The sequence below is a fragment of the Rhinatrema bivittatum genome, chromosome 4, assembly GCF_901001135.1.
Source record: "Rhinatrema bivittatum chromosome 4, aRhiBiv1.1, whole genome shotgun sequence".
NCBI lineage: Eukaryota > Metazoa > Chordata > Amphibia > Gymnophiona > Rhinatrematidae > Rhinatrema > Rhinatrema bivittatum.
The window spans coordinates 483,261,724-483,277,948 of record NC_042618.1 but is presented as its reverse complement, the minus strand read 5'-3'; the positions used below and the strand labels follow the sequence as shown (position 1 = coordinate 483,277,948).

The window sequence follows — 16,225 nt, the reverse complement described above, 5'->3', positions numbered from 1 at the left end:
TCCATTTTTTTTCAGTTTGTCTTAGTGTTTGTTTTGCTTTTTTTAGTTCTTGGGAGTACCATGGGGATATGTGTTTAGTTGAGGTATTTATTTCTTTTCTGACTGTTGGGCAAAGGGTTTTGGCTAGGTTGGCGTTGATGGAAATCCAGGAATTTGTAGCAGAGTTGGCGTCGTCTTTGTTGAGGGTCTTTAAGGCTTCAGGTAGTTGTTGAGCCAGGTCGTCGCTGGAGCATGGCTTGGTGAATTCGATGATGTGCTTGTCGGGTTTAGTAGGGGGTACTTGAATCTGGAACTTGGCTTGAATGAGGTTGTGGTCGGACCATGGGGTTGGGGTGGCTGATGGTAGGCCTATGGTGGATATTTTGCTGTTGGAGAAGAGTAGGTCAAGGGTGTGACCAGATTTTTGGGTGGGGGTGTTAATGATTTGGGTGAATCCGATGGCTGACATGGTGGAAAGGAGGAGTTCGCATGTGGGGGAAAGAGGGATGGTGTCTATGTGGAGATTGAAATCCCCTAGTATAATAGCCGGTTCCTGTAAGTTGATAAGGGTGATTATGGCTTTGATTAAGGGGGAGAGGTTGTGTTGGAGGAGACCGGGGGGAGCGTAGAGGAGGAGTTTTTGGAGGTTTTTGGATTTAAATAAGTTGGTCTCAAAAGGGGGTGGTAGGTTCAAAGAGTGTGATGTGAATTTGTTTTTTGTGTGCTAAGAAGAGACGGCCACCTCCTCTTTTTTTTTTTTTTTTAGGTCTGGGAATGGAGAATATGTTATAGGTGTTTCTGGGCAGTTGATTTAGAAGTACGGTGTCTGTGCTTTTCAGCCAGGATTCAGTGATGCAGAAGATGTCGGGTAGAGAATCTAGGAGCAGGTCATGTATGATGGGGATTTTTTTTGGTAATGGATTGGGCGTTTATGAGGAAGAGTGTGATGATGGTGATTGCAGACCAGAGGATGTTGGAGTTGATGGTGATGTTGGAGAGGCGTCTGAAAGGGCGTGCTTTTTGGGTAGCGGTGAGGTGTTGGTAGTGGTGGGGGATCTTAGGAATGTAGCGTGGTGTAGTCATTGTGGGTGATAGGGGTGGGCTAGTGCGTGTTATGTTTGTTAAGGATTTGTATAGGGGGAGGGAGTGAGGGGGGGTGTAGGACTTTGCGGGAGAGGCACCAGGAGCGGCACTAAGGGGCGCACTAAGGGGCAGGCCCCTTGGTCGCGCTCCTATATCAGGCGGGATTGGCTACTTCATCAGTCGGCGCGATTGCCGCATACCATCTTCCTCATGGGGGCACCCCGGTATCCTGCCACCCATTAATCTCAAAGTTCATGAAGGGCATCCTGCATCTGCGCCTGCCGGTTCCATGGGACTTTAATCTGGTTCTGGAACAACTGATGCTCCTGTCCTTTGAGCCCATGGACAGTTGCCATCTGAAGTATCTTTCCTGGAAGGTCCTGTTCTTAGTCACTCTTACCTCAGCCAGGAGGGTGAGCGAGCTGCAGGTGCTAGTACATTCCCCCATGATAAAGTAACACTATGTACAACACCCCTCCTTCCTCCCCAAAGTGGTTTTGGCCTTCCACCTCAGACCTTCGACTTGCCGATGTTCTTTCTGAAGCCGCACAAGTCTGATGCTGAGAGACGGCTGCACACCTTGGATTGCAAGCATGCCTTGGCCTACTACAAGTGCTGTACGTATTTTGAGTTAAGGGCCTCTCCTCTCTTTGTCTCCTTTAACCTGAATGCCCCTGGGCTCCCTATATCAAAAAGGACCCTCTCATCGTGGATCTCACAATGCATCCTATTCTGCTATAACAGGAAATCGGAGACTCTAGCTACATCGCCAAGAGCCCATCAAGTAAGAGCAAAGGCAGCATCTATCACCCATCTGTACGACGAGCCAATCCAGGACATATGTGAGGCCGCCACACGGGCGTCCCTGACACCTTTACCTTGCATTACTGTCTTAATCAGCAGCCAGCCTCAGATGCAGTGGTGGGGAGGGCTATTCTCATGGCAGGAACAACCAAAGAGACTGTCCGCAAGCACAGTCTTGGCTGAGACGCCCCTCAGCCTACCAGAAGGGACCGCGCATGGCACCAGAGATCCAGTGGGGTGCTCAACCGTTCAGTTTGGGACTCCCCTGGGAGTAAGCAGGGCTGGTGGCCAGGGTTTACTCTAGGCTGGAAGTCGCAGATGGAGGAGGTGCAGGACGAGTTGAAGAACCAGGCAGTTCTAGATGTGAAACCCCCCTGACCCCTGGGAGTAAGCAGGGCTGGTGGCCAGGGTTTGCTCTAGGCTGGAAGTCGCAGATGGAGGAGGTGCAGGGCGAGTTGAAGAACCAGGCAGTTCTAGATGTGAAACACCCCTGACCCCTGGGAGTAAGCAGGGCTGGTGGCCAGGGTTTGCTCTAGGCCGGAAGTCGCAGATGGAGGAGGTGCAGGACGAGTTGAAGAACCAGGCAGTTCTAGATGTGAAACACCCCTGTCCCCCTGGGAGTAAGCAGGGCTGGTGGCCAGGGTTTACTCTAGGCCGGAAGTCACAGATGGAGGAGGTGCAGGATGAGGTGAAGAACCAGGCAGTTCTAGATGTGAAACACCCCTGACCCCTGGGAGTAAGCAGGGCTGGTGGCTAGGGTTTGCTCTAGGCTGGAAGTCGCAGATGGAGGAGGTGCAGGATGAGGTGAAGAACCAGGCAGTTCTAGATGTGAAACACCCCTGACCCCTGGGAGTAAGCAGGGCTGGTGGCCAGGGTTTGCTCTAGGCTGGAAGTCGCAGATGGAGGAGGTGCAGGGCGAGTTGAAGAACCAGGCAGTTCTAGATGTGAAACACCCCTGACCCCTGGGAGTAAGCAGGGCTGGTGGCCAGGACTCAGCTCTTTCTCTTTGCTCTAGGCCGGAAGTCGCAGATGGAGGAGGTGCAGGACGAGTTGATTCACAGACTCACCATTGGCCGAAGTGCAGCCCAGAAGAAGTTCCCGGTAGCTCGGACTCAATCACTGGTTGTGAACATCACTTACGAGTCCTCGTCTGAGGATGTCAAGATGTGGCTGGAGTCCAAGGGATTCAACCCCGTGTAAGTCACAGTCTATGTCCTAAAATTCCCGGGAGACGCGGCCCTGCAATCTAGGGGGGCAGTGGCAGGATTGGGAGATGTTGTGCATGAGGGATTTCTCTGGGACTCTATGAGCAGAATAAAATGTACCTCTCTCATGCCCAAATCGTTCTGTAACTTACCCCGCAGTTCTACCTTTCCTCAGAGAGCACCCGAGAGAGGGCCACGGTTCTAGCACTGGCCCAGAGCTCTCTTAACACTTACAGGGATCCTTTCCTAGAGCCCTGTTTTACCCCCAGCTCATTGCACCAGAACAAACTCCCCAGCAGCATTTTAAACCCAACCTCCCCTCACCCCCACCTTACAGCCTGGAGCTCTCAGCCCTCCCCCATCTACAGCCTGGAGCTCTCAGCCCTCCCCCATCTACAGCCTGGAGCTCTCAGCCCTCCCCCACCTACAGCCTTGGAGCTCTCAGCCCTCCCCCACCTACAGCCTGGAGCTCTCAGCCCTGCCCCATCTACAGCCTGGAGCTCTCAGCCCTGCCCCAGCTACAGCCTGGAGCTCTCAGCCCTGCCCCATCTACAGCCTGGAGCTCTCAGCCCTGCCCCACCTACAACCTGGAGCTCTCAGCCCTCCCCCACCTACAGCCTGGAGCTCTCAGCCCTGCCCCATCTACAGCCTGGAGCTCTCAGCCCTGCCCCACCTACAGCCTGGAGCTCTCAGCCCTGCCCCATCTACAGCCTGGAGCTCTCAGCCCTCCCCCACCTACAGCCTGGAGCTCTCAGCCCTGCCCCATCTACAGCCTGGAGCTCTCAGCCCTGCCCCATCTACAGCCTGGAGCTCTCAGCCCTGCCCCATCTACAGCCTGGAGCTCTCAGTCCTCCCCCATCTACAGCCTGGAGCTCTCAGCCCTGCCCCATCTACAGCCTGGAGCTCTCAGTCCTCCCCCATCTACAGCCTGGAGCTTTCAGCCCTCCCCCATCTACAGCCTGGAGCTCTCAGCCCTCCCCCATCTACAGCCTGGAGCTCTCAGCCCTGCCCCATCTATAGCCTGGAGCTCTCAGCCCTGCCCCCATCTATAGCCTGGAGCTCTCAGCCCTGCCCCCATCTATAGCCTGGAGCTCTCAGCCCTGCCCCATCTACAGCCTGGAGCTCTCAGCCCTCCCCCATCTACAGCCTGGAGCTCTCAGCCCTCCCCCATCTACAGCCTGGAGCTCTCAGCCCTCCCCCATCTACAGCCTGGAGCTCTCAGCCCTGCCCCATCTATAGCCTGGAGCTCTCAGCCCTCCCCCATCTATAGCCTGGAGCTCTCAGCCCTCCCCCATCTATAGCCTGGAGCTCTCAGCCCTCCCCCATCTACAGCCTGGAGCTCTCAGCCCTCCCCCATCTACAGCCTGTTCCTGTGCCCTCCTGATCCGGTGCCCGAGGGCTGTGCCCTCCTGATCCGGTGCCCGAGGGCTGTGCCCTCCTGATCCGGTGCCTGAGGGCTGTGCCCTCCTGATCCGGTGCCTGAGGGCTGTGCCCTCCTGATCCGGTGCCCGAGGGCTGTGCCCCTCCTGATCCGGTGCCCGAGGGCTGTGCCCTCCTGATCCGGTGCCCGAGGGCTGTGCCCTCCTGATCCGGTGCCCGAGGGCTGTGCCCTGCTGATCCGGTGCCCGAGGGCTGTGCCCTCCTGATCCGGTGCCTGAGGGCTGTGCCCTGCTGATCCGGTGCCCGAGGGCTGTGCCCCTCCTGATCCGGTGCCCGAGGGCTGTGCCCCTCCTGATCCGGTGCCCGAGGGCTGTGCCCCTCCTGATCCGGTGCCCGAGGGCTGTGCCCTCCTGATCCGGTGCCCGAGGGCTGTGCCCTCCTGATCCGGTGCCCGAGGGCTGTGCCCTGCTGATCCGGTGCCCGAGGGCTGTGCCCTTGCTTTCTCCTCTTCTCGCTGCCGCTCGCTGGAAGCTTTCCTTCAGCCTGGGCCTTACCTTCCTGCCTGCCTCTCTCTGCTGGACTCTCCCCTGAATATTCTGCAATATCCTTGTCTTTCCTCGGGCGTTTTATGCGCTGCAGGTGTGTGAAGACCTCTGTGAGGAGAGCGGGAACAGATTTCCCTGCCGGGCACTGCTAACCCTCCCTGGTCTTTTCATTTTTTAGCACTGTTAACAGCCTGGGCGTGCTGACGGGGGCGCAGCTGTTCTCGCTCAGTAAGGAGGAGCTGAAGACGGTTTGCCCGGAAGGTGCGCGGGTGTACAGCCAGGTCACTGTGCAGAAAACAGCCCTGGAGGTAAGCGCTTTGTGCTGATGTTTTCCAGACTTCACTTCTCCCGAGGGAGGCTTGTGTTCCCCCTCCTGCCCCGCGCCGGCGTTATTTCACAGCCGCTGAGCAGATTTCTTTACAAGGTGTCCTGTGATCCTTGTGTTTCAAAATGATGTTGTAATAAATATTACAAGGTTTAGTGCAGCACCCAGTGTAATACTTTGCAGTTTTCTGCACAAGAAGAGAAGTTTTGCTGGAAAGGAAGTGCAGCGTAAGAGGCGAGAAAGAGGCGGTAAGATAAGAGGGGATTTTGTAGCAGAACGGGTGGTGGCCCCATGCTGGAGATGCTTTTTTTGCCTCTGGTCCCACATCTTTGGAGTGTTTTAATATCTTTGGTCTTGCCCTAATGCTCTGCACCTTTTATTATGATTACAGTATGTTTTAAGCTCTGCTTGTCAGACCTGCTCTTCAGCTGTCTGTGCTGTATTCATGCTTTATGTGTATCAGTGTGACTCCTGCATGAGGCTCTGATGAGGATCTGCTCTTCAGCTGTCTGTGCTGTATTCATGCTTTATGTGTATCAGTGTGACTCCGGCATGAGGCTCTGATGAGGATCTGCTCTTCAGCTGTCTGTGCTGTATTCATGCTTTATGTGTATCAGTGTGACTCCTGCATGGAGACCTGCTCTTCAGCTGTCTGTGCTGTATTCATGCTTTACATGTATCAGTGTGACTCCGGCATGAGGCTCTGATGAGGATCTGCTCTTCAGCTGTCTGTGCTGTATTCATGCTTTATGTGTATCAGTGTGACTCCTGCATGGAGACCTGCTCTTCAGCTGTCTGTGCTGTATTCATGCTTTATGTGTATCAGTGTGACTCCTGCATGAGGCTCTGATGAGGATCTGCTCTTCAGCTGTCCGTGCTGTATTCATGCTTTATGTGTATCAGTGTGACTCCTGCATGGAGACCTGCTCTTCAGCTGTCTGTGCTGTATTCATGCTTTATGTGTATCAGTGTGACTCCTGCATGAGGCTCTGATGAGGATCTGCTCTTCAGCTGTCCGTGCTGTATTCATGCTTTATGTGTATCAGTGTGACTCCTGCATCCCATGCCGGCTCTTCACCCCCCCCGTTGGATGGCATCATTTGGGGGTGGAGCTTGATGCCAGCGTTGGAGGAACAGAGGCTCAGAAACAACTCTCCTGGAGAAGTCAAGGATGGCAAAACGACTCAATGAACCGGGGAGAGTGACCAGCAGAAGCAGTCCTTGTGCATCCGGTGTTGTACATGCACCCCTTACACGGTCTCCCGGCACATGCACGTACACGCACCCCTTACACGGTCTCCCGGCACACGTACGTGCACGTACACGCACCCCTTACACGGTCTCCCGGCACACGCACGTACACGCACCCCTTACACGGTCTCCCGGCACGTGCACGTACACGCACCCCTTACACGGTCTCCCGGCACACGCACGTGCACGTACACGCACCCCTTACACGGTCTCCCGGCACACGCACGTGCACGTACACGCACCCCTTACACGGTCTCCCGGCACACGCACATACACGCACCCCTTACACGGTCTCCCGGCACGTGCACGTACACGCACCCCTTACACGGTCTCCTGGCACACGCATGTACATGCACCCCTTACACAGTCTCCCGGCACACGCACGTGCACGTACACGCACCCCTTACATGGTCTCCCGGCACGTGCACGTACACGCACCCCTTACACGGTCTCCTGGCATGTACACGTACACACGCACCCCTTACACGGTCTCCCGGCACACGCACGTGCACGTACACGCACCCCTTACACGGTCTCCCGGCACACGCACGTGCACGTACACGCACCCCTTACACGGTCTCCCGGCACACGCACGTACACGCACCCCTTACACGGTCTCCCGGCACGTGCACGTACACGCACCCCTTACACGGTCTCCTGGCACACGCATGTACATGCACCCCTTACACAGTCTCCCGGCACACGCACGTGCACGTACACGCACCCCTTACATGGTCTCCCGGCACGTGCACGTACACGCACCCCTTACACGGTCTCCTGGCACACGCACGTACACGTACACACGCACCCCTTACACGGTCTCCCGGCACACGCACGTACACGTACACACGCACCCCTTACACGGTCTCCCGGCATACGCACGTACATGTACACGTACCCCTTACACGGTCTTCCGGCACACGCACGTACACGCACCCCTTACACGGTCTCCCGGCACACGCACGTACACGCACCCCTACACGGTCTCCCGGCACACGCACGTGCACGTACACGCACCCCTTACACGGTCTCCCGGCACACGCACGTACACGTACACATGCACCCCTTCCACGGTCTCCCGGCACACCGCACGTACATGTACACGTACCCCTTACACGGTCTCCCGGCACGTACAAGTACACGTACACGCACCCCTTACACGGTCTCCCGGCACACGCACGTACACACACCCCTTACACGGTCTCCCGTCACACGCACGTACACGCACCCCTTACACGGTCTCCAGGCACACGCTCGTACACGCACCCCTTACACGGTCTCCCGGCACACGCACGTACACGCACCCCTTACACGGTCTCCTGTCACACGCTCGTACACGCACCCCTTACACGGTCTCCCGGCACGTACATCCTGAAAAGCCCTTGCAATGACACTGTGGCTTATATTGATCTTTGGAGGAAGGTACACGTGACTCTACAGACTCTTTTGCTTTTAATAGAAGATGAATAAAAACAGTAGAAAATAACGTTCTAGATCGCTTGATTCTCCCCCCAAAGCAAACCAGAAAGGTGCGAAGTCCCCAGTAATCTAGCTACACAGACAGTTCAGCTCCGTCTAAGCCTTTGCAATGATTGGGAAAACACAGATAGTTTGTAGCATCGCCGAGGACAGCACTGCGGCTTTACATTATATTCAGGTGCTCCAGGTATAAAATCAGCCGTCTCAGGAGGGAGGTAAGAGCCAGGAGCCAGAGTCTGGAGAGTCTCCACGGCTTTCATGTAACGTTTTGCCCTGACTCGACCATAGTTTTGCATTTGATACAATATCCTAAAGTGGGAAATTAAGAACGTTCCTTTTTTTATTGGGCCTATGGCAAATACTGCAAAGTCCCTGAATACTTTCCACGCACCAACCCTCTGCCTGATATTCAGAGGAAAGCCCCTGTGAGCTTTCTCTTCTCATCTGCTCGTGCAAGCCCCGCCAGAGCGCGGCTAAGAGAGCACCAGACAGTCCCTCTTCACTACGTCCACCGCCACCTCCCTGCAGCGTTCAGCTCAACCCTAGGAAGGAACCCGGGGAGAGAGCAAAGGATTCCAGAGCAACAAACTTTGCTGCACGCTGGTCCTTTAAGTGCTGAGAGAGGATTCATCACACTACCGTGCGCAGGTTTCAGTGGCTTTGATGTTAATGAGTGCAGGCTTCCCGGCTGAGCTGCAGGGTTTCAATTACTGACATAAGATCTGCAGCAGCACCAAATTCTCTAAGAAAAGCTCTCATTTTTTGGCTCTGTGGCTTATTCTACTTCAATTTCCAAAGTTCCTTCCCTTTTTTTGTCCTATTTACATTTTTGTGTACATTTTGGAAAAGTGAGAGATTCTTTACTATGACCACATTACGTTTAGGGAAAAAAACACTTTTCTGATTTGTCCCTTCTTCAGCTATCCATACTGTATTCATGCTTTGTGTATCACTATTGGCTTCTGAGGAAGACCTGCTCTTCAGCTCTCTGTGCTGTATTCATGCTTTGTGTGTATTAGTGTGACTCCTGCATGGGGCTCTGACGGAGATCTGCTCTTCAGCTGTCTGTGCTGTATTCATGCTTTATGTGTATCAGTGTGACTCCTGCATGAGGCTCTGATGAGGATCTGCTCTTCAGCTGTCCGTGCTGTATTCATGCTTTATGTGTATCAGTGTGACTCCTGCATCCCATGCCGGCTCTTCACCCCCCCCGTTGGATGGCATCATTTGGGGGTGGAGCTTGATGCCAGCGTTGGAGGAACAGAGGCTCAGAAACAACTCTCCTGGAGAAGTCAAGGATGGCAAAACGACTCAATGAACCGGGGAGAGTGACCAGCAGAAGCAGTCCTTGTGCATCCGGTGTTGTACATGCACCCCTTACACGGTCTCCCGGCACATGCACGTACACGCACCCCCTTACACGGTCTCCCGGCACACGCACGTGCACGTACACGCACCCCTTTACACGGTCTCCGGCACACGCACGTACACGCACCCTTACACGGTCTCCCGGCACGTGCACGTACACGCACCCCTTACACGGTCTCCCGGCACACGCACGTGCACGTACACGCACCCCTTACACGGTCTCCCGGCACACGCACGTGCACGTACACGCACCCCTTACACGGTCTCCCGGCACACGCACATACACGCACCCCTTACACGGTCTCCCGGCACGTGCACGTACACGCACCCCTTACACGGTCTCCTGGCACACGCATGTACATGCACCCCTTACACAGTCTCCCGGCACACGCACGTGCACGTACACGCACCCCTTACATGGTCTCCCGGCACGTGCACGTACACGCACCCCTTACACGGTCTCCTGGCATGTACACGTACACACGCACCCCTTACACGGTCTCCCGGCACACGCACGTGCACGTACACGCAACCCCTTACACGGTCTCCCGGCACACGCACGTGCACGTACACGCACCCCTTACACGGTCTCCCGGCCACACGCACCCCCTTACACGGTCTCCCGGCACGTGCACGTACACGCACCCCTTACACGGTCTCCTGGCACACGCATGTACATGCACCCCTTACACAGTCTCCCGGCACACGCACGTGCACGTACACGCACCCCTTACATGGTCTCCCGGCACGTGCACGTACACGCACCCCTTACACGGTCTCCTGGCACACGCACGTACACGTACACACGCACCCCTTACACGGTCTCCCGGCACACGCACGTACACGTACACACGCACCCCTTACACGGTCTCCCGGCATACGCACGTACATGTACACGTACCCCTTACACGGTCTTCCGGCACACGCACGTACACGCACCCCTTACACGGTCTCCCGGCACACGCACGTACACGCACCCCTTACACGGTCTCCCGGCACACGCACGTGCACGTACACGCACCCCTTACACGGTCTCCCGGCACACGCACGTACACGTACACATGCACCCCTTCCACGGTCTCCCGGCACACGCACGTACATGTACACGTACCCCTTACACGGTCTCCCGGCACGTACAAGTACACGTACACGCACCCCTTACACGGTCTCCCGGCACACGCACGTACACACACCCCTTACACGGTCTCCCGTCACACGCACGTACACGCACCCCTTACACGGTCTCCAGGCACACGCTCGTACACGCACCCCTTACACGGTCTCCCGGCACACGCACGTACACGCACCCCTTACACGGTCTCCTGTCACACGCTCGTACACGCACCCCTTACACGGTCTCCCGGCACGTACATCCTGAAAAGCCCTTGCAATGACACTGTGGCTTATATTGATCTTTGGAGGAAGGTACACGTGACTCTACAGACTCTTTTGCTTTTAATAGAAGATGAATAAAAACAGTAGAAAATAACGTTCTAGATCGCTTGATTCTCCCCCCAAAGCAAACCAGAAAGGTGCGAAGTCCCCAGTAATCTAGCTACACAGACAGTTCAGCTCCGTCTAAGCCTTTGCAATGATTGGGAAAAACACAGATAGTTTGTAGCATCGCCGAGGACAGCACTGCGGCTTTACATTATATTCAGGTGCTCCAGGTATAAAATCAGCCGTCTCAGGAGGGAGGTAAGAGCCAGGAGCCAGAGTCTGGAGAGTCTCCACGGCTTTCATGTAACGTTTTGCCCTGACTCGACCATAGTTTTGCATTTGATACAATATCCTAAAGTGGGAAATTAAGAACGTTCCTTTTTTTATTGGGCCTATGGCAAATACTGCAAAGTCCCTGAATACTTTCCACGCACCAACCCTCTGCCTGATATTCAGAGGAAAGCCCCTGTGAGCTTTCTCTTCTCATCTGCTCGTGCAAGCCCCGCCAGAGCGCGGCTAAGAGAGCACCAGACAGTCCCTCTTCACTACGTCCACCGCCACCTCCCTGCAGCGTTCAGCTCAACCCTAGGAAGGAACCCGGGGAGAGAGCAAAGGATTCCAGAGCAACAAACTTTGCTGCACGCTGGTCCTTTAAGTGCTGAGAGAGGATTCATCACACTACCGTGCGCAGGTTTCAGTGGCTTTGATGTTAATGAGTGCAGGCTTCCCGGCTGAGCTGCAGGGTTTCAATTACTGACATAAGATCTGCAGCAGCACCAAATTCTCTAAGAAAAGCTCTCATTTTTTGGCTCTGTGGCTTATTCTACTTCAATTTCCAAAGTTCCTTCCCTTTTTTTGTCCTATTTACATTTTTGTGTACATTTTGGAAAAGTGAGAGATTCTTTACTATGACCACATTACGTTTAGGGAAAAAAACACTTTTCTGATTTGTCCCTTCTTCAGCTATCCATACTGTATTCATGCTTTGTGTATCACTATTGGCTTCTGAGGAAGACCTGCTCTTCAGCTCTCTGTGCTGTATTCATGCTTTGTGTGTATTAGTGTGACTCCTGCATGGGGCTCTGACGGAGATCTGCTCTTCAGCTGTCTGTGCTGTATTCATGCTTTATGTGTATCAGTGTGACACCTGCATGGGGCTCTGATGGAGATCTGCTCTTCAGCTGTCTGTGCTGTATTCATGCTTTACATGTATCAGTGTGACTCCTGCATGGGGCTCTGATGAAGATCTGCTCTTCAGCTGTCTGTGCTGTATTCATGCTTTACATGTATCAGTGTGACTCCTGCATGGGGCTCTGATGAAGATCTGCTCTTCAGCTGTCTGTGCTGTATTCATGCTTTACGTGTATCAGTGTGACTCCTGCATGGGGCTCTGAAGATCTTGCTCTTCAGCTGTCTGTGCTGTATTCATGCTTTATGTGTATCAGTGTGACTCCTGCATGAGGCTTTGGAGATCTGCTCTTCAGCTCTCTGTGCTGTATTCGCTTTACAGTTATCACTGCAATGGTTTCCGATAAAGATCAGCTCAACAGCTTCTGCCTTAAGATTCAAAATGGCTGCAGAATTTACATAGGAGATACTTTCAAAATATTTAAGCCCTAATGTGTCCTCTGGTCTGAGATTTTCATGAAAGGAAAATGGTGGAATGCTACTGATTTTTAGCTCTTTTTAAGATGGGATTTAACGTCCATCCGTAGCTATAAAATGTTTTAAAGCTGGGGCAGTAGCAGTTTATAGCTCCCCTAGGCAGGGAGATGAGGTGGCCTGTGTGTAGCTGTCTTGTTGCAGAGTTGACTGCAGCAGAAATTCACAGATTTTCCAATCGTGCTGATGTTTCTAAGCACACGAGATGCCGGCTGCTTATCTGTATTCCTGCAGTGAGGTTTGAAGTGACTTTCACAGCCACCTACCTGGTGCTAAAAAATAAATCTGGTGTATTTTTCACGGAATTTGGCAGGAGCGAGAGTGCGATATTTTCATCCTTTTTTTTTTCCCCCAGGCTCACGATGGCAGCTCCGAGCTGCAGGAGATCATGAGAAGGCGTCAGGAAAAGCTGAACGCCACGGCCACTGACTCGGGAGTGGAATCGTTCGATGAAGGAAACAGTCACTAAGTGTTTGTGGTTAATGAGTGCACCCGTCCTGCCATTATTTCACTGTACATCCTGGGAAGAGTTAAGTTATTGTCACTGTCTGTACATATGTGCCTGGAATGGAAGCGAGGGACTGCAGGCTGTGAGCGTGGGAATCTGTGATGTCACGCCGCACCGGGGCCAGACGCGGTTAGGAAGTGTGGCGAGGGTTTCCCCGTGTAACCCAGCACACCACCTCCTTCCCCCAGACCTGTTCTGAATGACACAAGATCCGAGCACTGACCGTGCGTCTGGGGTCTCCCCCATAGCCGGAGCAGGTGCTATAACCATCCCTGACCTTTCTGACTGCAGCCTGAGCTGCCTCTCGTCTCTGCCCTCACTGTCTGCCTTCCCCCTCCTCCCGTGGGAAGGTCAGAGAAGCTGCTGAAGGTTTGCGTTATGTACATATGTTATTCAGGAGATTATACAATATGATTCTTATTACATGGGACCCCGTGGGACTTTCTTTTTTGCAAAGCTGCTGCCTTCTGCCTCTCATAGAAAGCCAGGAAGGCTTTGCTGTGTTTGATGCTGAGCAAAATCAGTCGACGTGATTGTCGACGACGATGATGATGTGCAATTTCACTGTAGTACAAGCAAGAAAACTTGGACTGGATGCATAACTGTGCTTTCCTTACTCGTGTCCAGTCTGCAGCTCTGGGCCGGGGCACTGTGAGCGGCACAGGCTGGTGGTGTAGCTGCCTTTTCTGCAAATTAAGAACCATTTTATTTCAAACTAACGAGTGTGTGAACAATCTGGGGCCCCACAGCTCAGGGCTTAGCTGCTTCTGATGTGACTCTCTAGAAAAAGCAAATTGCTAAGTAGCTTAGCTGTCTCTGCTCAGTGGCAGTGAGTTTGCCCTCCGTCCTTCTCCTGACCATTGCAGCATTTGTCGGTCATCACTATCTGTATGCAGGGGAGGGGGACCATGCCCTTAGTGTGCGAGATCAGCTGCCTGACCTGAGCGCCGGGCAGCGATGGCTGTGCCAGTGACCCGGGGGTTACAGGGGCAGCTCTCCGTCTACCAGGGACTGTTATGTTGGGGGAAGCCCAGTGCTGATTTTGTAAGTAAATGTATTTGTTCTGCTTTCCACATCTCTGTATAAAGTGTCTTCAGAATGAGAACGCTGTATATTTTAACGCAAATCCACGTAGGACTCCTAGCTCGCTGGTTTCATGGTGCCTTTTTCCTATGATTGAGCTGAACGTTCAATAAAAAATATTGACTGTAGCTGGTCTGAGTGTGTTCATGTGCCTGCTCCACACCTAGAGGAGGAGGAGGAGGAGGAATGTGTGTGCATGGACGTCCTGTCCCTTCCCCAAAACTACAAGACTGGAAGATTCATTCAGCAGCTCTGCTGTGGTTACAAATCCAGGCGAATGTGCGCTCTGAGGAGGGCAGGGCCATGCAGGCTGAGGAAGGACCCATCCTTTTCTCTCTGATGCATAAAACGAACGCTGGCAGTGCAGCAGAATTAAAGGACTTTGTAGGTTATCAGTGTGAGGAGAAGCAGGGGAGCCCCCCTAGCTGGCACTGAGACTCTGGTTTCTGGCCTGAGCCTGTCACAAATAGAAAACTTTGTGCTCTGGCAGTGCAACAAGAAACACAAGGAAGAGGCAGCCTGGTGGGTCAGAATCAGAGGTGAGCGCGTGTTAATGGTGAGGGGAGACTGCAGCAGACGCAGACAGTTAGGGGCACATGGGGACCCTGCTGTGACTTTTAGCCAAATAGTGAAATTCCTGGGGGTAAGGTGGAGAGTCCTGCAGGCAGCCCCGGCTCTCAGCCACTCTCAGGCCCGAGTCACTGCTGCACGTGTGGGAATTTAACTGCAAAGAGAGGCACACGCGGAGCACTCGCAGCCTGCGAGGCGCAGATTAAATTGGTCCCACTTGTTAGACGTGACCAAACAGTCCCATCTGGTCCCCATGCAGGCGTCTGTCTTCTCACTGTCAGCTTCCACGCACGAGGTTTTAGAAATAATACTGCAGACGGAAAGGCGGTGCGTTTCATGTCCTGAGCTGGAAAAGAGAGAGCGAGAGAGAGATCAGCACAAGCAGGGACTGCACATTACTGGCAGCACAAGCAGGGACTGCACATTACTGGACATTACTGCCAGCATGGTTCCAGCTGCTTAAGGGGATTCAGGGGATGCAGAAGCAGCCCTGGTGCATGGGCTCTGGCTGAAGGAATCTCACTGCAATGCTAGGGGGGCAGAGAGCTGGGGGGGCAGAGAGCTGGGGGGGCAGAGAGCCGGCTGAAGATTTGTTGCCTGCAGAGAGGAGCTCTCTCCTGATCCAGCCCTTCCCCTCCAGGCAGCCTGCAGCAGAGAGGGGGGGATCAGAACGGGGAGATTAGGAGAGGGGAATCAGAACGGGGAGATTAGGAGAGGGGGATCAGAACGGGGAGATTAGGAGAGGCTGCAGGATGAGAGGGGGATCAGAACGGGGAGATTAGGAGAGGGGGATCAGAACGGGGAGGTTAGGAGAGGCTGCGGGATGAGAGGGGGATCAGAACGGGGAGATTAGGAGAGGCTGCAGGATGAGAGGGGGATCAGAATGGGGAGATTAGGAGAGGGGGATCAGAACGGGGAGATTAGGAGAGGCTGCAGGATGAGAGGGGGATCAGAACGGGGAGATTAGGAGAGGCTGCGGGATGAGGGGGGATCAGAACGGGGAGATTAGGAGAGGGGGATCAGAACGGGGAGATTAGGAGAGGCTGCGGGATGAGAGGGGATCGGAACGGGGAGATTAGGAGAGGCTGCGGGATGAGAGGGGGATCGGAACGGGGAGATTAGGAGAGGCTGCGGGATGAGAGGGGGATCGGAACGGGGAGATTAGGAGAGGCTGCGGGATGAGAGGGGGATCGGAACGGGGAGATTAGGAGAGGGCTGCGGGGATGAGAGGGGGATCGGAACGGGGAGATTAGGAGAGGCTGCGGGATGAGAGGGGGATCGGAACGGGGAGATTAGGAGAGGGGGATCAGAACGGGGAGATTAGGAGAGGCTGCAGGATGAGAGGGGGATCGGAACGGGGAGATTAGGAGAGGGAGATTCAGAACGGGGAGATTAGGAGAGGCTGCAGGATGAGGGGATCGGTTGGGGGGCAGATGTCTACCGTGTGAGAGAGAGGGGAACGAGTAGGGGGCAGTGTACGTGTGAGAGAGAGTGACCCGTGCTGGGGGGGGGGGGGGTGCGTCAGTCATTTTGGTGGGGAGTT

General features: G+C 54.3%; 1 protein-coding gene across 5 annotated transcripts in view; it reads left to right on the top strand.

Annotated features, from left to right (window-relative positions):
* EPS8 (epidermal growth factor receptor pathway substrate 8) overlaps positions 1 to 14,240 on the top strand; it is a 226,652-nt gene extending 212,412 nt beyond the window's left edge. For 4 of the 5 annotated variants that reach the window (XM_029597370.1, XM_029597372.1, XM_029597369.1 and 1 more), the window contains 3 exons: positions 2,882 to 3,062; positions 5,175 to 5,304; positions 12,877 to 14,240. In XM_029597370.1, coding sequence (XP_029453230.1) covers positions 2,882 to 3,062; positions 5,175 to 5,304; positions 12,877 to 12,990 — 425 coding nt within the window. In that variant the 3' untranslated portion in view covers positions 12,991 to 14,240. Of the gene's footprint in view, positions 1 to 2,402; positions 2,850 to 2,881; positions 3,063 to 5,174; positions 5,305 to 12,876 lie in introns of those variants that run through there. The other variant, XM_029597373.1, reaches the window with a different exon arrangement.
* The last annotated feature ends 1,985 nt before the right edge of the window (positions 14,241 to 16,225 follow it).